The sequence below is a fragment of the Rattus rattus genome, chromosome 12, assembly GCF_011064425.1.
Source record: "Rattus rattus isolate New Zealand chromosome 12, Rrattus_CSIRO_v1, whole genome shotgun sequence".
Taxonomy (NCBI): Eukaryota; Metazoa; Chordata; class Mammalia; order Rodentia; family Muridae; genus Rattus; species Rattus rattus.
Genome location: NC_046165.1, coordinates 69,748,126 through 69,772,586, shown reverse-complemented (window position 1 = coordinate 69,772,586; position 24,461 = coordinate 69,748,126). Strand labels below are relative to the sequence as shown.

Sequence of the window (24,461 nt, the reverse complement as noted above, 5' to 3'; positions counted from 1 at the left end):
AGGCAAATATCTCTCAGGCATCTATCCAGGGCCCCCAGCACTATGTGCTGGTTACGTACTGTGTTGGTGATTCAAGATGGGGGATGTCTGCCTTGAGTCTAGATTACAGCAAGGACATGAAGGGCTCTGTACTTTTCTGGAAAGTTTGGAGGATGGTGGAACACCTGTCAGAGACTTCATGGAGGAGGATCCAAAAGAGTGCAGGTCCCAGCATGGTCCATAATTGATTATCTTCACAGGTCTTTCTTCAATGGCTGCCATATTCAGGTCTATCCCACGGGCCTTTAGGGGATATCTCTGTGCACCAGTCCCTCTTTCAGCAAGAAAGTTCAGCCAAATAACAGATGAGAATCGTACCCTGGCTGGTAAAGTGGCTGTAGTCACTGGTTCCACAAGAGGGTGAGTGACTTGAAGTATCTGGCTGGCTAATTGCCAGACGTTGCTATGGTCTCCAAGGACATACACATCTCATGCATCCCAGCTCCCCTCCCCCTAACCATCAGTCAGGTCTGGTGTTTAATTCTATATTTCAACACCTCTCTCTAAAATATCTGGTTTCTGAACCCCACAAAGAGTACGGAGTCCAAATGTAGTCTCTTATGACTGTTGGTGGGGCAATCCCTCGGTAATCAAGATTTTACCACCAGCACAGCACATCTGCCTCCCTGACTTTCATACCAACCTGGCCACTATCTTTTGAATTCTCTGCTATGAGATAAGAACGTGACATCTATTGTGACTCAGAGGTCTCATTGACATCATACAGCATTTGGCACCAGGACTGTGCAGGTGTCTTGACCACCAGCTCAGAATGGTCTATGAACCCTCACATTGGTTCCCACAGCCCCCCAAGTTCCAGTTGTCCTCTGGCTCCTGTATTGCTATGCCCTTTATAATGAGTTCTTACCGTCCCCAGATGGAGGGAGATCATTGTCCTCTTCATCTTTTATGGTCACTAATATATTTAGAACTGTTTAAAATCACCAGGGGGGAAAAGGAACGAGACTTTCCAGCCCCCTGTGATGTTTTACATCTTTCTGTGTGCTCCCAATTCTCAGTATTCATAACACATAAAATACATTTAAAATCCCCAGCTACCCAGATAGCTCTGACAAGACACTGGGCACATGCTTCCTTTCTCCTCCTCCATCATAGCTGCTTAACCAGCACCAGTCAAGAGTTTTCAGACCTCTTCAGTGATAGTGGACCTAGAGGGTAGCACTTTCTCCAGGAGAGAAGTTTTAACATTGTTGACCAGAGGGCAAGGCAATAGGTCTAGAGAGTCTAATCCATGCCAGCCTCTCAAGGCTGGGCGACAGCGGCAGTTAGGATTGTAGGCTCGAAAGCCAACAAGGCTACAACTCTTCTGATGGAACATTACTTTTTCCAAGCTCCTTTTAATAAAATCGTACAAACATCTTCATTTATGCAATATACTGATCCCATATAAATCAGAACAGAATGAGTGGACTCTCAATGACTGGCATGTTGCACGTGTCCACTGATCTCTCTTGCCCACTCTTGAAGACTTGGAAGCCATGTCCGGGTAACATGAGGGAAAGAATTGACATAGTCATCGGGGTCTGTGTGAGAACAAGAACAAGAACAAGATAGAGAGGCTGAGACCATCACCGCCATCTCCTCTACCGCCAACAGGATTGGCTTTGCCATCGCGAGGCGTATGGCCCGGGATGGGGCACATGTGGTCATCAGCAGCCGGAAGCAGGAGAACGTGAAGGAAGCAGTGGACATCTTGAAGGAGGAAGGGCTGAGTGTGACTGGCACCGTGTGCCATGTGGGGAAGGCTGAGGACCGCCAGCACCTTGTGACCACAGTAAGGAGCTACAGGCTGGGACAGATGAAAGGATACGGGTGTAATCGGGGTCTCTAGGTCTGTAAGTGAAGCCAATCCCACACTCTCAGGATACTGAGATGTGACTAAGAGATTTCCTGACAGGTAGGAACATTAAGCAAAGAGATGATGAGAATCTTGCCTAGAACCTCCTAGGGGCCCGAGTTATCAAATCCCTAAGTGATCTGTCTCCATGATAAAGTCTGAGCAGTAGCTCTGGCCCCACATAGACTGTATTGCTAGTCCATTAGACTAGCCATGGAAATGGGAGCTCCAGGGTAAGCTCCTGCATAACCACCCTGGAAGAAGTGAGTCGTGAGATGGGATCTGAAGGAACACGGAATGGATCAGAGGACAGAGCAGAGAAGGAATTAATAGATATGGAAGAGCTGAGACCAAAGGTCTGGAAAGGTGGGACCCAGGGACCAATGAGATGTCTAATAAAGCAGAAACTATATGCATCCCGGGAAGCAAGAAACACCATTTTATTCACTCTCTGTCAGGATCCGGCTCTGGCCTGGCCCAGTCCCAGGATGGCCAGTTAGTCACTGCTTCAGTTAGCTGTGGTCACAGTACCTGACAGAAACAAGTTAAATAACGAGTTATCTTGGTTTGTGGTTTCGGTCCACCGTGGTGGGGAAGGCATGGGCATGGAAGTTTGTGGCCAAGTCCATCACAGTACATCAGCGTGCAGAGTGTGGGACAGGTACTGTGGGCTGCCATCAGTGACCCTCTGCCAGCCAGGCTCCACCTCCTAAGGATCCATAGCCTCCCCAAACAGTGCAATAGATGGGGAACAGACATTCAGAACACAAACCTGTGGGGTTCTTTCAGATTCGAAACATAGCGGTGGTTTCCTTTGGGTCTTTCCTGCTCTTTACCCCCATTTCCCCCCCACCTGAATGCCTATTTGCTTTGCAGGCCCTGAAGCATTCTGGGGGCATTGACTTCCTTGTGTGTGTGGCAGGAGTCAATCCCCTGGTGGGAAGCACCCTTGGAGCCAGCGAACAGATCTGGGACAAGGTGAGGAGGGTGTAAATGGGGTAGACACCTACTAGTGACTGTAAGAATGTATGTTCCCATACCACGCCTGAGTTTCCACATAGCCGTGTCAGCATTGGCTTGGGTGGATGAAGATGGGGCTTACCTGGGTCAGACCCAGGCTCTACCAGGTTCCAGTAGCCTCTGTATTGAAATTCCTTGTGTTGATCACTGCTACTAAGTCCTGAGAGGCCAGAAAATAATTTCTGGGTCTGTCTATGGCAGAGATGCTCTGGTTCAGGTTTATAAAACAGCTAAAACCTAGATTAACTGGCATCTCTGTGAATCCTTTAGTCTGGCTGTTCCAAGGAGCATCTCTGGGAGCTCAGAGGGACACCTCTTCTGTCTAGAGATATAGCTGACAGATGGGACTCTCCCATAGTTCTGCCATCCCAGCTGGAAGCCACTGGGTACTCAGGGAGCTTTTACTGCCTCTGCAGACCCCATCCCTGTTATCCTGAAGAGCCTACCCATGACTAGTCACATCTGAGCCCCGTCTTGTCCTTAGGGGAAAGGAATGAGCTCATGATCTCAGTGTACCACCCCCTTCCTGTGGGCCACCCTTCTCCTGGCAGACTTTGTTCTCGTGTTCCATGGTCCTTCTTGATCCACCTTCCAGTCCCTCCACCTCACCCTCCAACCACATCCAGACTTTTCCAGTTCTTTCTTTCAGGGTTTGAGTCCCAACACTGAAAAAATGCTTAACCCAACCCAACCCAACCAAAATATGACCCCAGACAATTAGCAATACCAACCCTGGTACCTAATCCTGCCTGAGGTAGGCTAGGTGCTGAGTACAGACTCCTTTTCTCTCAGCCAGTCACTAATAACTGAACTTCCTCACCTTAGCTTCCCTGCGCTTCCTCAGCCTTCCCTCTGGAAGGCGGTAGTGGAGGTTGTATGGGAGCTGACAGTGAGAAGGCCCTTAGGCCTCACAGTATGGCAATTCTCTGAGGCCTAGAGAGCTCGAGGCCTCCGAAGCATGTGTGCCTGCAGACAAACTCTCACCCTCACACATAGAAAAGGACTCAGTGGTGTCTGTCTCCCCAGCCCACATTCTACTATTTGGGATTTCAGATCCTGGATGTGAATGTGAAGTCCCCGGCCCTGTTGCTAAGCCAGGTTCTGCCCCACATGGAGACTAGAGGGTAAGTGTGTGTGGGAGTGGGTGGGGGTCACATATGTTAATTTTTACACACAGGAAATACTTGAGGCCCAGGGAGTTGAAGGTGTGTGTGTGTGTGTGTGTGTGTGTGTGTGTGTGTGTGACAGATGTCTCTTTTGGGACAAGTCTTGTAGTCTTGTTTCTAGACCTGATGTTTTTCCCCAAGGACATGACTTTGTGATGAGAAACATTTTCCGGGGCAAGAACAAGGTTTGCCTTCCATATCCTCAAAGGGTTTTTCCCCAGGCCCGATGGCGTTCATCTCAGGGGCTATGGGGACTTTACTTTCTGTGACATCTGTAATGATGGAGGGTTCAGAGTGAAACAGTTTGGGGTCCACACCTCTCGTTCTCTCATGCTTGCCTTCCACTGTAGGCCACCTTCCCTGTTTCTCTTCTGGTCAGAGGTACCACGAACACCTTCTTTGACCAGATACACAGCCTGGTCCTTCTGTATATCCCATGGTTACACAGGGGTGGTCAAGGCTTGGGACTCCTTGGTCACCTATTGGCTCCATGGAGGTCTTTACAACATTTGACATTACTTGAGCTTTGTCATCTGGGTGTGCTACCTTAGTCTGGGGGCCCTGTCTAAGGGACACCACTCTGGCTGTATTTGTTGGGTGGCAGTGATTTTAATGTCCATTCCTTTAGATGTCTCATGTCTCAAAGTTCTAGCGAGTTGCCTAACCATTTACATTTTCACTGTGAACTCTGAACTGGTTTTCTCTTTGTGTGAAAGCATAGCTTCCTGCCTCTTTTTAATTGAATGAATCCCTTTCTCCGCCAGGGGAGGCTGCGTTGTTCTAGTGTCCTCCGCAGTGGCTTATGTACCAGTTCCAGTGAGTATGAGTGCCCTCTGGTAAGCTGGGCGAGGGCCAGCTGCCTTGATTTCTTGTGAGACGTTGTGGTGGGGTGTGAGAGAACTGACTGTTGATGGTAGATAAAAAAGATGTAAACTGTGTCTCCAGGATGTCATTGTGAACACCCTAGTTCAGACATTATGATCTCATTCTACCCCCAAGGGGCAAAATCTGCCATTTACCTGTAAGTGATGCTGGTTTGCCCTCCTGCCAGGATAGAACCCTGAATCTCCTAATTCTAGTGTCCTCACCGACTATTCAAAAGAACAGGGCAACACTCTCTGTGTAAAACTTGGATATGCATGACATCAACTTGATAACACAGAGGCACAAAGGGAGAGAGTCTGTTCAGGCCTACAGTCAGGTACATCTTCGTCGTAGTCTGCAGCACAGAAACAACCTTGGTTCCGGGAAGATCCCTTCCTACCATATTCATTCTTTGCTTCTCAGAGGCTGGGCGTCTACAACACCAGCAAGACGGCTCTACTGGGGCTCTGCAAGTCTCTGGCTGTGGAGCTCGCTCCAAAAGGCATCAGAGTGAACTGCCTAGCGCCAGGAATTATCAAGACTGACTTTAGCCTACGGGTGAGTGAGAGCATGACATACATTTTCCGGTCTCAGTTCCCGCCCTCTAAATCATCCTCCCCACAGAACTTCCGGTCCCTTTCGGGGCCAGGCTTCTGTCTGAATGAATGCCCACAGAGCTTGGGCATGCAGTGAGATCCCCATTCCAGGGGCAGTCTTTGGGCAGCGGTCCCTTACTTTTCTGCAGATGAACGAGGGTCTCTTTCTTCTTTGAGCAGAGTGGTGTTCATCCTATCCTCCATGGAGGTGTGGATCAGCCACGATGCTATTTCCCACCCTACTGTATCACCAGTCCTCTGCCTGACATTGGTTCTGAAATCTCTTTCTAGGAGGAAACAATGCCGAACATGCTGCCTGAACTGAAAAAAGTCTTCGGAGTGCAGCGGTAGGTTGAGCTTGGGGGACGTTGGTACTCTGTGCCTTTTTCTTGGGAAAATTAGTTTTCAGTGTGAAAAAGACCTCATTCCTACTGCTATTCTGCTGGCTGCCTCCCCTTTCTAGAGTCCTGGGTTGGGGGCAGGAGGGCAGATTTTCAACAACCACTGCTAACTCCCATTGAGGTTGGTGAATACTAGGTGCCCCTCGAGGACCGCAGAAGCCCAGGTCAGAGCCCATCAGTGTTCTCTGTGACCTCGTCTCTTCTCTCCTTCAGGTTAGGGGAGCCGGAAGAATGTGCCGGGCTTGTATCCTTCCTGTGCTCCTCAGATGGCAGCTACATCACTGGGGAGAACATCGTGGTGGGTGGCTTCTCCCCTAAACTTTGAAGAGACAGTATGGCTTAGAGGTCCTCAAGTGGAAGACACAAGACTTGGTGGAAAATATGTAGGTGTGGAGCCGTCAAATGTGCCTGTGCTCCAGGTTATGTAGGGATACTTGCTTAAACGTTGTGAAGAAAAGCAGGTTTATTCATTTGGAATAAAGTTGTTTGGATACTTCTGGACATGCTCCTGTTTGCCTCTTGACATACTGCCCATTTGAGTTATTGTCTTTTCTTATTACTCCCTCTCATCACTAACAGTTCTTTTAAAAATCCTTCCCTCTCTCCCTTCATTCCTTTTCTATAAAATTAGAAAACAGAAGGGGACCTACCCCTTCCTTGGTGTTGACTCTCTGCCCTGGGACAATCTGTAGATACTTCAAGTCCTTTGACCTCTGACTTACAGGTAATTTTGGTCAATTGGAGGCAGATTGGGAGTCAGGCAAGGATGAGGTCAGAGAATGTATTTCTGTCTTGTCTGTTTACCGTGGCCAGGTTATTCTGTCTGCCAAAGGAAATTTTTGTCAGGCACCACCCTTTAAATAGGTAAATTTTCATAATTTCTTATGTATTCCTTCTGGCCTAGGTGTGGCGATAGCTCTTTACCTTGTTGAGTGCTAACTCAAAGGCTGTAGAGATTTCCTTTTTATTCCATATTCACATTGTATGGTGATCAAATCAAGGCAGATGTAACTCTTCCAGGGAAGATATAAACAATCACCCATTCTTTCTAGATGGGACACCAATTACAGGCCAAAGTGGCAATTCCATGCAATTTTAGCAAGGTAAACCATTGAGTTTACTGAGGTTACTTACAGGAGCACTGCTGACCAAAGGCAGGTGCATCATCCCACTGTGAGCGATGACTCTCTGAAGATGCGTCCCACCCTGCAGACTGCTCAGTCTCCTCTCCTTAGCAATTGTTACTGCTTATGAAGCTTCAGGGAGGGACCCTGTGAAGCTTGTAATTCTTTTGAACTTCCTGAGTCATAGAAGTTGTGTGAATTTCCCTCCACCCTCCAGAAGGAAGTGTTTCAGTTGGGAAGAAATGGATACACAACACAAGATGGTGAACATATCCTGGCTTCAAACATTTATCATTTCATTGTGGTGAAAACATCCAAAAATACTTTTCTCTAGCTACTTTGAAACAGTGTAGTGTTACTAGCTGTTATAACTATAGCACAAGAGAATAACAAATTTTATTCCTATCTAACTCCAACTCATGGACAAGACAGTCCTATTTCCTACTCTCCTACTTTTCTAGCTCCTGCAAACCATTATCCTATTCTCTGATTTCATGAATGTGGAGTATTTCAGATTGTACACAGAATGAATGGCATAGTATTTGTCTTTTAAAATTAATTAATTTCTTCTCTTCCCCTTTTCTCTTCAGAAAAAGAGAGACCTCCCATGGATATAAACCAGCCTTAGCATATCATCTTCTCCAATTGAGGCTAGATGAGGCAGCCCAGGATTGGAAAAGGGTCCAAAGACAGGCAACAGAGTCAGAGACAGCCCTGCTGTTAGGAGTCCTACATGAAGACCAAGCTACACAACTGTTACACATGTGCAGAGGGCCTAGATCAGTCTGTTGTATGCTCTCTGGTTGGCAGTTCAGTCTCTGTGAGCCCCTATGGGCCCAGGTTAGTTGATTCTGTAAGGTTTCTTGTGTTGTCCTTGACTCTTCCGGTTCTTATCACCCTTTCCCCCCTTCTTATGTAGGAGTCCCCAGGCTCTGACTCCTGTTTGGCCATGGGTCTATGCATCTCTTTTTATCAGTTGCTGGGTGAAGCCTCTCTGATGATGGTTGTGCTAGGCTCCTGTCTGCAGGTATAGCAGAATATCATTACAGTGTTGAGGGCAGGATCCCTCTCATTGCATGGGTCTCAAGCTGGAGCAGTCATTGGTTGGCCACTCCCTCAGTGTCTGCTCCATCTTTACCCCTGCCCATCATGTAGGCAGGACAGATTGTAAATCAAACGTTTTATGGCTAGTTTGGTGTCCCAATCACTCCATTGGAAGTTTTTCCTGGTTACAGGAGATGGCTGGTTCAGGCTCCATATCCCCCATTGCTAAGAATCATAGCTAGGGTCACACTCATAGACTCCTGGGAGTTTCCATTGCTTTAGGTTTCTAGCTCATCCCAGAGAAGCACCCTGACCCTGATTCCAGTTGCCTTTTCCCAGTACTCTCTCTCTCTCTGTTCTCCCTACACCTGATTCCTTCTGTTCCCACCCCCACCTCCTCCTTAGTCTACCACCCCCCCATATTTATCTATTTTATTTTCCCTTCTCAGTGAGATTTATGTGTGCATCCACCTTGAGCCCTCCTTACTCCTTAGCCTCTTTGGATCTGTGGGTTGCAGCATGGTTTCCTTTACTTTACAGCTAATATCCACTTAGAAGAGAGTCCATACATATTTGTCTTTCTGAGTCTGGGCTACCTCCATCAGAATGATCTTTTTTAGTTCCATCCATTTGCCTGCAAGTTTCATAATGTCATTGTTTTTTGATAGCTGAGTACTATTCCACTGTGTAGATGTACCACGTTTTCTGTATCCCTTCTTCAGTTGAGGGGCATCTAGTTTGTTTCCAGTTCCTGGCTATAATGAATAAAGCTGTTGTGAACATACTGTAGTAAGTCTCCTTGTGGTATGGTGGAACATCTTTTGGACATATGCCCAGGAGTGGTATCACTAGGTCTTGAGGTAGATCTATTCCCAGTTTGATGAGAAACTATCAAATTGTTTCCCAAAGTGGCTGTACAAGTTTGAACTCCCACGAGCAATGGAGGGGTTGTTCTCCTTACTTCACATCCTCAATGCTATGAACTGTTGCTAGAGTTTTTGATCTCAGCCATTCTGATGGGCATTCAATAGAATCTCAGAGTTGTTTTGACTTGCATTTCCCTGATGGCTAAGGATGTTGAATATGTTGACAGAGATTCCTCTGTCAAGAATTCTCTGTTTAGATTTATGCCCCATTTTTAAATTTGGGCTATTTGGTTTGTTGATGTCTAGTTTCTTGAATTCTTTTTTTTGTATGAAACATTGAATTTATTGATCTTTGGGGAAATGTGATACACTGTCACTGTATTACAACTGAGACATTAGTCGTGTCACTTCGTCAGCGTTAGCTGGTTCATTTTCATGGTGCTTCAGTTCTTTCTGCACAGACTTAAGAGAAAGGCTTTTTGAAAAGTTTACTAGTTCTTTCTGTTTATTTACAAAAGCTCTGTTCATTCTGTTGACTTTTTCAGGATTCATAATGTTTATCTTCTTAAGATTAGTAGTAACTGGTTTTGCCTTGTTTTTAGCCTTCAAAGTTTTGTGGCTGGCTATATGAAATTCATTCCTGGACTTCCGCCCTTTCAGTTTGTTCTTGGCCATTGTCAAAGTTCACGAGATTGCACGTTCACAGTGATGCCATCCACAAGCTCAAGACACAGGTTGAATTCTTTATGTATTTTGGGTATCAGCCCTCAGTTGGGTGTGGGGTCGGTGAAGAGCTTTTCCCATTCTATAGGCTGCCATTTTGTCTCTTTGACAGTATCCTTTGCCTTACAGGAGCTTTTCAGTTTCATGAAATCTCATTTATTAGTTGTTGATCTCAGTACTTGAGCTGTTGGTGTTCTGTTCAGGAAGTTGTTTCTTATGCCAGTGCTTTCAAGGCAGTTCCCCACTTTCTCTTTGTATCTGGCTTTTTGTCAGGTCCACTTGGACTTGAGTTTTGTTCAGGGTGATAGATGTGGCTCTTTTTGCATTCTTCCACATGTAGACATCCAGTGAGACCAGCGCCATTTGTTTAAGATGCTTTCTTTTTCCACTGTATAATTTCAATTCCTTTGTCAAAAATCAAGTGTCCAGTGGAGTGTGGGTTTACTTCTGGGTCTTTGATTCTATCCCATTAGTCAACCTGTCTGTTTTTATACCAATATCATGTGGTTTTTATTGCCATCACTCTGTCATACAGCTTAAAAAGGGATGGTAATACCTCCAGAAGTTCTTTTATTGTACAGGATTGCTTTAGCTATACTGAGTTTTTTGTTTTTCCATATGAAGTTGAGAATTGCTCTTTCTAGGTCTGTAGAAAATTGTGTTAGAATTTTGATGGGAATTGCATTGAATCTGTAGATTGCTTTTGGTAGATGGTTATTTTTTTTTACTATATTATTCCTACTGATCCATGAGCATGAGGGATCTTTCTATCTTCTAATACCTTCTTCAATTTCTTTCTTCAAAGACTTGAAGTTCCTGTCATACAGGTCTCTCACTTGCTTGGTTAGAGTCACACTAAGATATTTATATTTTTTGTGTCTATAGTGAAGTATGTTGCTTCCCTAGTTTCTTTCTCAGCCCATTTATCATTTGTGTATAGGAGGGCTACTGACTTGTTTATTTGTAAAAACAGCATAGGATCCTGGTCATCTGCACACAGTGTGTAGGTGGGTGTATCATAGCAGTCCGTCTGTCTTCACATTGACAGGAGCCTTTTCTATGGAACCTTCACAGGGGCCTGGGCACCTTTGGGAGCCTAAGTTGGAGCTGAAGCCTGGGCCTTAGCTGGACCTTTGACCTCTGCCTGGGTTTGAACCTTGGGCTTTGGTTGGCAGACTCTATGAACCTTGACCACGTAGCTTCAAATCGTCTTCCCTAGCTTGGGGTGAGCGATGAAAGCCGGACGGCTGAGTTTGCAGCTGGAGCCCTTTGGCATCTTGGGCTTGATGACCTGAGGCTTCATAAGGGTCTTGATGGCCTCTGCGCATGCACGCACGGCCCTGGCATTGTTGGCCTTGGTCTTCTTCAGGCCTTTCTTGTTATGTTTCTTGGCAAAGCACATGTTCCTCAGAAACTTGGGGTCAACCCTCATAAGAGACTTGTATCTTTGTGACCAGGGTTTCTTGATGCCATTTCTGTGCCATTGTGGGACTGGTTGTGTGTGGTGTGGTTCTTAGACTTGGCCATGTCTGCACAGTAACTGGAGGCTTTCTCGATCTTTTTAAAATTAATTTTATATCCAGCCATTCCACTGAAGTTGTTTATCAGCTATAGGAGTTCCCTGGTAGAATATTTGGGGATCACTGGTGTATACTATAATATCATCTGAAAATAAAGACACTTTGACTTCTTCCTTTCCAATTTGTATCCTCTTGATCTCCTTTAGTTGCCTTATTGCTCTAGCTAAAACTTTAAGTGTTCTATTGAGTAGATATGGAGAGAGTGGATAGTCTTGTCCCTGATTTTAATGGAATTGCTTAAAGTTTAATTTGATGTTGGCTTGCTGTATGTTGCCTTTATTATGTTTAGCTATGTGCCTTGTATCCCTGATCTCTCCAAGATGCAGTTGGGTATCTGAGTTTGGGATGATTATAGGTCTGAGTGCTGATTTCTGTGTTTGTCTTTGTTGGCTGGGTATTTTGTTCCTTGGTTTCTGTCTCTTCTTTGGTCTTTCGGGCTTTGTGGCCTGGATTTATGTTAGTCTTCTTGGCCTCTGAACCACTAGGGAGTCTCTGACCAGGCTGGGGACTTGACTTCTAGCAACTCGCTTGACCTTTGGTGCAGCAAGGGGTCTCTGTTCTTCTGACTTGTGTGGCTTGTACCTGAGCAACTGGACTCTGCTGAAATTAGGGACAGTAGTCTGGCCAGACACGAGGTTGAGGTGGGGAGGATCTTGGGGAACTGAGTCTAGGGAGTAGCACAGTTCAGCTGGCAGGGGCTCACTCACTTGTCCTTTTGACTGAACCTAAAAAGCTACAGTCTCAAAAGCTGGGATTTTAAAGAGCTGAGCCCTCACGAATGGGATTAGTGTCCTTAGAAAAGAGGATCAAGAGTGCTGTCTGACCCATTCCACCTTCCAACATGAGTGGACACAGAATTTGTCCTCTCTGGTGACCATGGCAACAAGGTGCTCTCTTGGGAGCTCTTTTCAGACATGGAATTAGCCGGTGCCCTGAGCTCGAATTTCCAAGATTGCACTCGTATCTATGAGAGAATTTCTACTGTTTATAACATTTCCAAAAGAGGATCTTTTTATACTAGAAAGATCAAATGAAGGTGTTCTCCCCCTCCTACCTCTGCTCTAGTAAGGCTTCCCTCTCATCTTGAACTCTAACTAACACCTGTCAGCCATTCTTTTTATTAAGCTTCTCCAATTCCCCCAGAGGCAAAAGCAAAAAAGAGCCAATAATGACCTGCTACCTCAGGCACCATAGGTCTCAACAAACTGTTCAGCCATGCAAACAATTCAGGAACCCTGTAAGGCTATCTTTTTGCTTTGGACTGTGCCATTAGCTGTAGACCCCTTATCTGGAGCAGATGTTCTATCCGTTTTTTTCCTTCTTCGTGTCTGAGAGAGCAAAGTTGCTCCCTAATGGCTTCTTCTTTAGTACTCTTGTTTCTTTGATCTCTTCGATGTGGGAGCAGGTAGGCAGTCCTGTAAGCGCCTCTCTTCTCCACTGGTTTGGAATCTCTTGACTGCCATTTCTCTCCTGAATCGGGAAGGATGCTTGGATTCCCAGAGCTTCCTGATGACTTTCGTTGTTGTTGTTTTCTGGACTCTCTGTTCTCTTAGAGTTTATAAAACTGCCTTTACTCTATACCAGGAAAGGTACTTGAAATTTGGAAGTAGGCAGAAGAGAGAACAGGCCATTTATACTGTAGTGTTGGGATTGGCTTTCTAATTCTCTGGGGAAAGTGTGTGTTGTTTTGAGATGCAAATACATTCTCTCTACCAGGACAGATGACCCCTAAGATTATGTGTTTGTTTGTTTGTTTGTTTGTTTGTTTGTTTTTATTTTAAACTGGACTTCAATCAGTTTTGTATCTGACCTCACATCTTATTCTAACATTCTCTATAACGACTTAGCCTTTCAAATGCTTTTAAATTGGTTATAACATCATTTTGTTCACTCCGTAGCAAATGGCTCAAGTAAAACCCATTACTGACACCAGCTTGTTTTATGTGTGCATGAGGTATATGATGTCATCTTTTTGAAAATTACAGCTTGGTGCTGTTTTAGGGGTAAACACAAAATGATGCTACAGTCTTGCAGCAGAAACATTCTTATTAATTATGCTGTCCTTCCCACTGTTCACCTTTCATAGGAGAAGGTATCTGTCCTTCCATTTTTAAGTGAGAAAACTCTCCTGCAGTCCCTTACCATTCCACAGCTGCCACAAAATATTCTATTTCCCCGACAATGTAACTTAGAAAGTTGCCTCAGACCAAACATCTGAAGTTGTCCATAAGAAATATCAGGAGTGTGTCAAGTTGATGTTGGACAGGTGCGAAAGTTTCATACCTGGGATCTTTTACTGACAACTTTACCGCAAAGTTTTGACCCCTGATGGCTCTTGCAGGATCTCCACCAGCCTTTCACGTCAGCCAGCTTAATGAGCTCTCAGAGTAAGCGAATGCTTCCAGCTGCTACAATTCTGCCTAGACTTTCTCTACCATCACCATAGAAACAAACCTCTCGCATTTGTAGGAGAAATCATATTATAACGAAGAAGACTGCATAGTACAGTTAACGAGCTGACCCGCAAACACGGTAGGACTTGAAGGAGGAAGGGATGGCGTGATGGTGGGTACAGTTAGAACATGAACGGAGAGACAGTGCATAGTCACGGCTTGCTGGATGAGCCTCTGGCTGGAGACTCCCAACAGGGCAATGGTGGGATGTTGAGCAGGATTTTTACCAATAGGTTTTTGGTTTCTGAGGGATCAGCAAGGGGTCTTTTCGGTTTGACACCATACATCCAAGAAGGGACTGATTCTGAGTGTCAAACAACCGGAAAGTGGGACCCTCACTCGAAAAGCAAATTTTCAACCCAGTGAAGGTTGAGAAATCATAATAGAGGGCAATGGGCTGATAAAGGCAGATGGACAGGAGAAAGTAAGTATGTTTAATGACGCGGACGTGGGGGGATGGGACGACAGGTGACAGCTCGGCTGTATTTTCTTAGGTGTCTGAGAATTCTGGTTTGACCTTTTCCACTTCCTTTTTTGACAAGGACTAACTAAGGAACAATAAGGGGTCAAAGGGAAGAACTTGTGGAGAAACCAGAAGGAATGTAAAGGGAGAGGAGTTATAGCCTCCAAACATGTTCAGACACTGGGTCAACAACCATCAAACTAGGCTTTGCATGGGAGGAAAAGCAGCCTCAACTGCAGACCCCATGACATTCTTGGCTGTGTCCTGAATGAAGAAATACGATTGTTCTTGTCAGATCGCCTGAATAAAAAACAGTCGATGTGGGGTTTGTAGAGGTGGCTCGGGGATTAAGAGTGTGTGCTGGTCTTGCAGATGATGGTGGTTTAGTTTCCAGGGCCTACCTCAGATGCTCACAACCACCGATAACTTTAGCTCAGAGGATCTGATAGCCTCTTCTGAGCTTCCCCTGGCACCTACACTCATATAAACATACTGTCTACATATACATAAAATCTTTCTTTTATTATTTTACAATAAAATCGTTCTTCTAGAGTAATCTGTGTAACCGTATACAACAGCCTCTGGAATCAGTAATAAGCCCACTAAACAATGCCTGTGAAAAAAGGCTCTAAGGAAACCCATGCTCCCTCGTGAGTGTGTGCTCTACAGTAAGCAAGCTTTGCTTGTTATTCTTGGCTTTGTCTCATGTACGAATTTGGTGACAATATCCTGAAGATAACACACACGTCTCGTTCTGGTTGTCTGGTCTGTTTCTGTCTCTGAGACCTCCCCGGTCTCCCACCACTGGGGACCACTTTTCTGGTCTGTTACTTCAGTCACTTTAGTGGTGGGGATATCTTTAGCACAGAAATTAGATCGTGATAGTTACAGGTCCTCTGGTGGTGGTTCTAGCAGCTCTCTTAGACTGAACTAGTTTGGGTTAGCCCACCAGCAGAGGAACCTCGGGTCTTCAGATATTCTAATGTCAATGATATCTAAGATAATCATAGGTAGGCCATGTAGACAGCACACTGGACCACTTCTGTGTACTGTCCCGAAAGACTGTGTGAAAGGAACAGGTGAGATTAAACAAGCAAACAAAGATACTGTGTAAATGGATAAACTCTTACTGTTGCTTAAGTCAATAGTGATAAACACTACATAAAAGCATAGAGGAGAAAAATTACTTCCTTCCCAAAACTTTTATGTTTTTTAACTAAGGCTTCCTGCTTAAAAAGAAGACAGATTGATACGAGAAAAGCAAGCAGTTTAGTGACATGTTTATCTAACCTAGGAGAAACTGCAGAGGAGTTAGGGAACGTCTATAGTAGATCCCTAAGATTGTCTGAGACTGTACACTTTATATCTTCCCTATTATGGGAAACAAGACAGGCAGGTATGAGGAAAGGTCCTTGTGGCAAGGGTAAGGCCTGTTATCCATGTGTAAATCACATCTTTCTACAGGCTAGCATTTTCTGTGATCTCATTTCCCCATAGTGCAGAGGGGAGACACCTCTATGAGTTGAGATTTCTTGTAATGGTTAAGGGTGAAATGTCTTTAAAAACTAAATATGTATACTTCTATTCTAAAAAGATTTATTTATTTATTATACATAAGTACACTGTGGCTGTCTTCAGACACACCAGAAGAGGGCATCAGATCCCATTACAGATGGTTGTGAGCCACCATGTGGTTGCTGGGAATTGAACTCAGGACCTCTGGAAGAGCAGTCAATGCTCTTAACTACTGAGCCATCTCTCTAGCCCATATATTTATATTTTTAAAATTAAGACATAATGGCATTATTTTTCCCTTCTTTCCTCCCTCCCACCCCTCCCACGAACCCCACCTCGCTCTCTCTCTAGTTCACAGCCTCTTCTTCAATTACATATATGTGAAATGTGAAGTTACATAAATACGACCCGGTTAGTCCGCTCCATGTTCCTTGTGTGTTATCTGATCTCAGCGATGACCACGTGGTGTTGGAGAACAGGTGTGGTCTATCCCTGGGGATAACTCAGCACTCATTAGCTCTTGCTTAGGAATTAGGGTCCCATGAGACCTCCCCATCCAGAATAGCATGTCTTGGAACACGGTCCAAAAATGAAGTTGCGTGAAGAGAATTCCGAGTGGGAGAAGACTCCAAGAAAACAACACAAGAGTCTGGTGACCTCAGTTTCTTCAAAAACATCGAATCATTTGTGAAATGTGCGTTCATGACCCTCCCAGGTGTAGCAGAGAGGAATAAGTTTACTTCAGATTACTTATCGCAACTGATACCGTTATTTGTATGTCTCTGTGGGAAAACGTGGTTTTTCCGTGTGACTGTACTTTGCTCATGTGACTCCTCCTAACCCCCAGAGTATAAATTGTCTGATGCTCTGAATAAAGGTGGCTATTGCGTGAGACTTTAGTCCACCTCAATTATGGGCTCCATGCTCCTCCCAGGTCCTACTGCCTCTAGAATAAATAAATGCCTGCTATTATTGTCATTAACTCCACAGCATGGGAGCCAAGACAGGACACGGACACTTGAGAATGTCTTTAAAATGCCAACTTTTCAGAGTTTCTCCAGTGTTCGGTTTCTCACTACAGTCAGCTCAAAATAGTCCCCAAGCCAAAGAGGCCTATTTGGGCGTGGTATACTCTAGTCTTGAATTTGAGCCAACGTATCCTAAGCTCGTGACAAGGAAATTAAATGGGAAATCTTAACTTCCCCACCACCACTGCTGCTCATCACATTGACAGAGATAACGCTTGCTAGAGATGGAGGACATAATGACAGTGTTCACATCTTTCTGGTAGAAGTTGAAACACACGGTGTCTTAGGAAATCGACTTGGTATTATGAGTGAAAACCCTTAATCCATTCAGTCTAAGATTTCTACTTATCAGAGTCTTTCAAAAGAAATAATTCTTTTTTAAAAAATTAATCATTCCATTCACTTACATCTCAAATTATATCCCACTTCCCTGTTACCCTTCCACCAGCCGCCCCAGCCCACATCCGCCCCCCCCTTTGCCTGTATTCAAGTGCTCTCCCACCCACCCACACTCTCCTGCCACACTGCTCCAGCATCCTCCTATGCTGGGGCATCAAGCCTCCCCAGGTCCAAGAGCCTCCCCTCCCATTGCTGTCAGGCAAGTCCATCCTCTACTACATATGCATCTGGAGCCATGGATCCCTCCAGGTACTTTGGTTGGTGGCTTAGACTCTAGGAGAACTGGGTGGTCAGGCCAGCCTATGTTGTTCTTCTAATGGGGTTGCAATCCACCTCAGCTCCTCCAGTCCTTCTGCCAGCTCCCCCACCAGGTTCCCTGAGCTCTGTCTGATGGTTTGCTCCAAGGATCCATGTCTACATTGCTGGCCAGACTTCCCATGGAACCGCCCCACTAGGTTCCTGTCACCAAGCACTTCTTGATCATAGCAACAGTGTTGGGTTTGGTGTCTGCAGACTTGATGGATCCCCAGTTGGGGCAGTCCCTGGTTAGCCCTTCCTTCAGTCTCTGTTCCATTTTTTTTGTCCCTGTTCTTACTTTGGACAGGAACAATTCAGGTTTAAAAACTTTGAGATGGGTGGGTGTCCCCATCTCTTGACTGGGGGCCATGACTATCTGCTGGAGGAGGTCTCTACAGGATCTATTTCCTCCTTTTTTGTGCATTTCGGCTAACGTCATCCCCGTTGGGTCGTGGGATCCTCACATTTCCCTGGTGTCTGGGACACTCCAGTGGCTATCTTCAGTTTCTCATCCCCCGCTACTAAATATTATTGCTCAATTTCCTGATCCTCTGTACCTCCTCATATCTCCTCCAGATCCTGATGCTGCCACCTTTACTCCCTCCCCCTCCCTTTTCCCTCTCCAGTCCCCCTTTCCCTCCACCTTCCATAATCGTCCTGTTCTCCAATCAGTGCAGGACTGAAGCATCTACACCCTGGTCTTCCATCCTTCTATATTCCATATGGTCTGTGGGTTGTTTTATCGGCATTGTAGACTTTTGGGCCAATATCCACTTATCAGTGACTACATACCATGTGTATTCTTTTATGACTGCGTTACCTCACTCAGGATGATATTTCTAGTTCCATCCATTTGCCTAAGAATTTCATGAAGTCATTGTTTTTAATAGCTGAGTAGTACTCCATTGTGTAAATGTATCACATTGTCTGTATCCATTCTCCTGTTGAGGGACATCTGGATTGTTTCCAGCTTCTGGTTATTATAAATAAGGTTACTATGAACACAGTGGAGCATGTGTCCTTGTTATATGTTAGAGCATCTTTTGGGTGTATGCCCAGGGGTGGTATAGCTGGGTCCTTAGGTAGAACTATTTCCAATTTTCTCAGGAACTGACAGACTGCTTTCCAAAGTGGTTTTACCAGCTTGCAGTCCCACCAATAATGGAGGAGTGAGTGTTCCTCTTTCTCCACATCCTCCCCAACATTTGCTGTTACCTGTGTGATAAAAAATCTTGGGGTTGGGGATTTAGTTCAGTGGTAGAGCGCTTGCCTAGCAAGTGCAAGGCCCCAGCTCCAAAAAAGAAAAAAGAAAAAAAAATCTTAGCCATTCTGACTGGTGTGAGGTGGTATCTCAGGGTTGTTTTAATTTGCATTTCCCTGATGACCAAGGATGTTGAAGATTTCTTTAAATGATTTTCAGCCATTTGAGATTCCTCAGTTGCAAAGTCCCTATTTAGCTTTGCACTCCACTTTTTAATAGGGTTATTTGATTCTCTGGAGTCTAACTTCTTGAGTTCTTTCTATATTTTGGATATTAGTCATCTATCGGGTGTAGGATTGGTAAATATCTTTCCCAACCTGTGGGTTGTCTTTTTGTCCTAATGACAGTGTCCTTTGCTTTACAGAAGCTTTGCAGTTTTATGAGGTCCCATTTGTTGATTGTTGCTCTTAAAGCATAAGTCACTGGTGTTCTGTTCAGGAAGTTTCCCCCTGCGCCCAAGTGTTCCAGGCTCTTCCCCACTTTCTCTTCTATGAGGTTCAGCATGTGTGAGGTTCTTGATCCCTTTGGACTTGAGCTTTGTATAATAATGGGTCAATTTGCATTCTGCTACATGCAGACCACCAGTTGAACCAGCATCATTTGTTGAAAATGCTGTCTTTTTCCACTGGATGGTTTTAGCTCCTTTGTCAAAGATCAAGTTATCATAGGTGTGTGGGTTCATTTCTGGGTCTTCAGTTCTATTCCTTTGATCTACCTGCCTGTCTCTGTACCAACACCATGCCGTTTTTATCACTATTGCTCTCTAGTATAGTTTGAGGTCAGGGATGGTGATTCCCCAAGAAGTTCTTTTATTGTTGAGAATAGGTTTTGCTCTCCTAGGTTTTTTTGTTATTCCAAACGAATTTGAGAATTGCTCTTTCTAACTCTATGAAGAATTGAGTTGGAATTTTGATGGGGATTGCATTGAATCTGTAGATTGCTTTTGGTAAGATGCAATTTTTACTATATTAATCCTGTTAATCCATGGGCATGGGAGATCTTTCCATCTTCTGAGATCTTCCATTTCGTTCTTCAGAGACCTGAAGTTCTTGTCAGATAGACCTTTCATTTGCTTGGTTAGAGTCACACCAAGATATTTTATATTATTTGTGACTATTGTGAAGGGTGTTGTTTCCCTAATTTCTTTCTCAACCCTTTTATTCTTTAAGTAGAGGAAGGATCCTGATTTGTTTGAGTTAATTTTATATCTGGCCACTTTGCTGAGGTTGTTCATCAGCTGTAGAAACTCTCAAGTAAAACTTTTGGGGTCACTTATGTATATTATCATATCACCTGCAAATAGTAATATCTTGACTTCCTCCCTCCCAATTTGTACCCCTTTGATCTCTTTTTGATGTCTAATTGCTCTGGCTAGAACTTCAAGTATTATATTGAATAGGTAGGAAGAGAGTGGGCAGCCTTGTTTTGTTCCTGACTTGAATGGGATTACTTTGATTTTCTCTCCATTTAGTTTAATGTTGGCTACTTGTTTGCTGTATACTGCTGTTACTATGTTTAGGTATGGACCTTGAATTTCTGATCTCTCCAAGACTTTTTATCATGAAGGAATGTTGAATTTTGTCAAGTGTTTTTTCAGCACTTAATAAGATTATCAAGTGGTTTTTTTTCTTTGAGTTTGTTTATGTCGTGGATTACATTGATGGATTTCCATATATTGAGCCATCCCTGCATCCCTGGGATGAAGCCTACTCGATCATGGTAGATGATCATTTTGATGTGTTCTTGGATTCGGTTTGTGAGAATTTTATTGAGTATTTTTGCATCAATATTCATGAGGGAAATTGGTCTGAAGTTCTCTTAATTTGTAGGGTCTTTGTGTGGTTTAGGTATAAGCATAATTGTGGCTTCAAAGAATGAATTGGGTAGTGTTCCTTCTGTTTCCAATTTGTGGAATAGTTTGAAGAGTATTGGTATTAGGTCTTCTTTGAAGGTCTGATAGAATTCTGCACTAAACCCATTTGGTCCTGGGCTTTTTTTGGTTGGGAGACTTCTAATGATTGTTTCTATTTCTTTGGGGATTATGAGGCTGTTTGGATGGTTTATCTGATCCTGTTTTAACTTTGGTACCTGGTATCTGTCTAGGAAATCATTCACCCAGGTTTTCCAGATTTGTTGAGTATAAACTTTTGTAGTAGGATCTGATGATTTTTTAGATTTCCTTGGTATCTGTAGTTATGTCTCCCTTTTCATTTCTGATTTTGTTGATTTGGATACTGTCTCTGTGACCTCTGGTTAGTCTGGCTAAGGGTTTATCTATCTGAAAAGAACCAGCTCCTGGTTGTGTTGATTCTTTGAATAGTTCTTTTTGTTTATACTTGGTTGATTTCAGCTCTGAGTTTGATTATTTCTTGTTATCTACTTCTCGGGTGAATTTGCTCCTTTTTGTTCTAGAGTTTTCAGGTGTCCTTTCAAGTTGTTAGTGTATACTCTCTCCAATTTCTTTCTGGAGGCACTCAGAGCTATAAGTTTTCCTTTTAGCACTGCCTTCACTGTGTCCCATAAGTTTGTGGATGTTGTGGCTTCATTTTCATTAAGTACTAAAAAGTCTATCTTTATTTCTTCATTGACCAAGTTGTTATTGAGTAGAGTGTTGTTCAGCTTCCATGTGTATGGGGGTTTGCTGATGTTTTTGTTGTTATTGAAGACCAGCCTCAGTCCATGGTGATCTGATAGAACGAATGGTTTTATTTCAATCTCCTTGTGTCTGTTGAGGCTGGTTTTGTGATCATTTATATGGACAATTTTTGAGAAGGTAACATGAGGTGCTGAGAAGAAGGTATATTCTTTTGGTTTAGGGTGAAATGTTCTATAGATGTGTTTTCGTTGTGTCCTGGATTTCCTGGACTTTTAGGTTAGGAGCATTTTGCTTTTTCTTTGACTATTGGGTCAATGTTTTCTATGAAATCTTCTGCCCCTGAGATTCTCTCTCCAATCTCTTGTATTCTGTTGGTGATGCTTGCATCTATTACTCCTGATCTCTTTCCTAGGTTTTCTATTTTCAGGGTTGTCTCCTCTTGTGATTTCTGTATTGTTTCTATTTTCATTTTTAGATCCTGGATGATTTTGTTCAATTCCTTCACTTGTTTGGTTGTGTTTTCCTGTAATTCTTTTTTTTTATTTTTGATGATTGTCAACACATCAGTGATTGCTCTCATTAATTCTTTTTTTATCCCTCTGTAATTCTTTTTTTTTTAAGATTTATTTATTTCACATATGTGAGCACACTGTCACTGTCTTCAGACACACCAGAAGAGGGCATCAGATCCCATTACAGATGGTTGTGAGTCACCATGTGGTTGCTGGGAATTGAACTCAGGACCTCTGGAAGAGCAGTCAGTTCTCTTAACCTCTGAGCCATCTCTCTAGCCCTCCCTCTGTAATTCTTTAAGGGATTTTTGTGCTTGCTCTTTAAGGGCTCTTACTTGTTTACCTGTGTTGTCTTGTATTTCTTAAACAGAGTTATTTATGTCCTTCTTAAAGTCCTCTATCATCATCATGAGATGTGATTTTAAATCCAAATCTTGCTTTTCCGGTATGTTGGGATATCCAGTATTTGCTGTGGAGAGAGAACTGGGTTTTGTTGATTCTTTGTATAGTTCTTTTTGTTTCTACTTGGTTGTTTTCAGTCTTGAGTTTGATTATTTCCAGCCGCCTACTCCTTTGCTTCTTTTTGTTCTAAAGCTTTCAGATGAGTTGTTAAACTGCTAGTGTATGATCTTTCCAATTTCTTTGTGGAGGCACTCAGAGCTGTGTGAGTTTTTCTCTTAACACTGCTTTCATTGTGTCCCATAAACTTGAATATGTTATGCCTTAATATTCTTCGAATTCTAAAAAGTCTTTCATTTCTTTCTTTATTTCTTCCCTGACCAAGTTACCATTGAGTAGATAGTTGCTCTGCTTCCACATGTATGTGGGCTTTCTGTTGCTTTTGTTGCTATCGATGCCTTAGTTTGTGGTAATCTGATGGAATACATGGAATTACTTCAATGTTCTTGTATCTGTTGAGGCCTGTTTTGTGACTTTTATATGGTCAATTTTAGAGAAGGTAACCTGAGGTGCTGAGAAGGTATAGTCTTTTGTTTTAGGGTGAAATGTTGTATAGATGTGTTTTAAATCCATTTGGTTTATATCTTCTTTTAGTTTCATTGTGTCTTTGTTTAGTTTCTGTTTCTATGAGCTATCCATTGGTGAGAATGGGGTGTTGAAGTCTCCCACTATTATTGTGTGAGTTTCAATGTGTGCTTTGGGCTTTAGTAACTTTTTTTTTTTTTTTTTTTTTTTTTTTTTTTACAAACGTGGATACCCTTGCATTTGGGGAAGAGTTGTTCAGAACTGAGAGATCATCTTGGATTTTTCCTTTGATGAGTATGTAGTGTCCTTCACCATCTTTTTGATAACTTTTGGTTGAAAGCCTCTTTTGTTGGATATTAGAGTGGCTACTTTAACTTGTTTCTTGGGACCATTTACTTGGAAAATTTTTCCCGTAATTTTACTTTGAGGTAATCTCTGTCTTCACTCTGAGGTGTGTTTCCTCTATGCAGCAAAATGCCCAATCCTGTTTATGTATCCATTCTGTTAGACTATGTCTTTTTGTTGGGGAATTGAGTCCATTGATGTTGAAAGATATTAGTGGGGGTTGGGGATTTAGCTCAGTGGTAGAGCACTTGCCTAGGAAGCACAAGGCCCTGGGTTCGGTCCCCAGCTCCGGAAAAAAAAAAAAAGAACCAAAAAAAAAAAAAAAAGAAAGATATTAAAGATATTAGTGACCAATGATTGTTGCTTCATGTTATTTTTGTTGTTAGAGGTGGAATTAGGTTTGTGTGTTTCTCTTCTTTTTGTTGTGAAAAGGTTAATTTCTTGCTTTTTTCTTGGGTATAGTTTCCCTCCTTGGGTTGAACTTTTCCTTCTATTATCCTCTGTAGGGTTGGGTTTGTGGAAAGGTATTGTTTAAATTTGATTTTTCATGGAATATCTTGGTTTCTCTATCTATGTTAATTGAGAGTTTTGGTGGGTAAAGTAGCCTGGGCTGGCATTTTTGTTCTCTTAGAGTCTTTATTTCATCTGTACAGATCTTCTGGCTTTTAGAGTCTCTGTTGAGAAGTCTGCTGTAATTCTGATAAGTCTGCCTCTATAAGTTACTTGACCATTTTCTATTACTACTTTCAATATTCTTTCTTTGTTCCTGCATTTGGTTTTTTAATTATGTAATGAGAGGAATTTCTTCTCTGGTCCCATCTCTTTAGTGTTCTGTAGGCTTCTTGTATGTTTATGGGAATTTCTTTCTTTAGGTTAGGAAAGTTTTCTTTTATAATTTTGTTGAAGATGTTTGCTGGCCGTTTGAGTTGGGAATCTTTACTCTCTTCTATACCTATTATTCTCAGGTTAGGTCTTTTCTTTGTGATCTGGATTTCTTAAAGGTTTTGAGATAGGAGCTTTTTGCTTTTTGTATTTTCCTTGACTGTTGTGTTGATGTCCTTTATTCTATCTTCTACCTCTGAAATTCTTTCTTCTATTTCTTGTATTCTGTTGGTGATGCTTGCATGTGTGACTCCTGATTTCTTTCCTAGGTTTTCCATCTCCATGGCTATCTCCTTTTGAGTTTTCTTTAATGATTCTATTTCCATTTTTAAATGCTGGATGGTTTCATTCATTTCCTTCACCTTTTTATTGTGTTCTCCTGCATTTCTTTAAGGGATTTATGTGTTTCCTCTTTAAAGGCTTCTACTTGTTTATTGGCATTCTC

The 24,461-nt window shown here is 43.2% G+C and overlaps 2 protein-coding genes across 3 annotated transcripts; one reads left to right on the top strand and one right to left on the bottom strand.

Annotated features, from left to right (window-relative positions):
• The first annotated feature begins 250 nt into the window (after positions 1-250).
• Dhrs2 (dehydrogenase/reductase 2) lies at positions 251-6,277 on the top strand. Its single transcript, XM_032917926.1, has 8 exons — positions 251-399; positions 1,657-1,834; positions 2,774-2,875; positions 3,971-4,041; positions 4,848-4,899; positions 5,371-5,505; positions 5,835-5,890; positions 6,158-6,277. The coding sequence occupies exons 1-8, from the start codon at positions 251-253 to the stop codon at positions 6,267-6,269; spliced, it is 855 nt and encodes a 284-aa protein (XP_032773817.1). The 3' UTR covers positions 6,270-6,277.
• Positions 6,278-9,359: 3,082 nt separating this feature from the next.
• Positions 9,360-9,653, bottom strand: LOC116913293 (ribosomal biogenesis factor-like). Of its 2 annotated transcripts, XM_032917420.1 has the most exons (2): positions 9,516-9,653; positions 9,360-9,419 (listed from the first exon to the last, which is right to left on the bottom strand). In XM_032917420.1, exons 1-2 carry the CDS (start codon positions 9,651-9,653, stop codon positions 9,360-9,362), a joined length of 198 nt encoding a protein of 65 aa, XP_032773311.1. The 2 variants fall into 2 exon arrangements, with proteins under 2 accessions (XP_032773311.1, XP_032773310.1); XM_032917419.1 differs by having other exon boundaries at positions 9,360-9,653.
• Positions 9,654-24,461: the final 14,808 nt, after the last annotated feature.

Coding starts and splice junctions, on each gene's coding strand:
- Dhrs2 (XM_032917926.1), top strand. CDS start 251: ATGGCTGCCATATTCAGGTCTATCCCACGGGCCTTTAGGGGATATCTC. Junction 4,042..4,847: donor CCCCACATGGAGACTAGAGG/GTAAGTGTGTGT, acceptor TTTCTCCGCCAG/GGGAGGCTGCGTTGTTCTAG. Junction 4,900..5,370: donor TGGCTTATGTACCAGTTCCA/GTGAGTATGAGT, acceptor TTTGCTTCTCAG/AGGCTGGGCGTCTACAACAC.
- LOC116913293 (XM_032917419.1), bottom strand. CDS start 9,653: ATGGCCAAGAACAAACTGAAAGGGCGGAAGTCCAGGAATGAATTTCAT.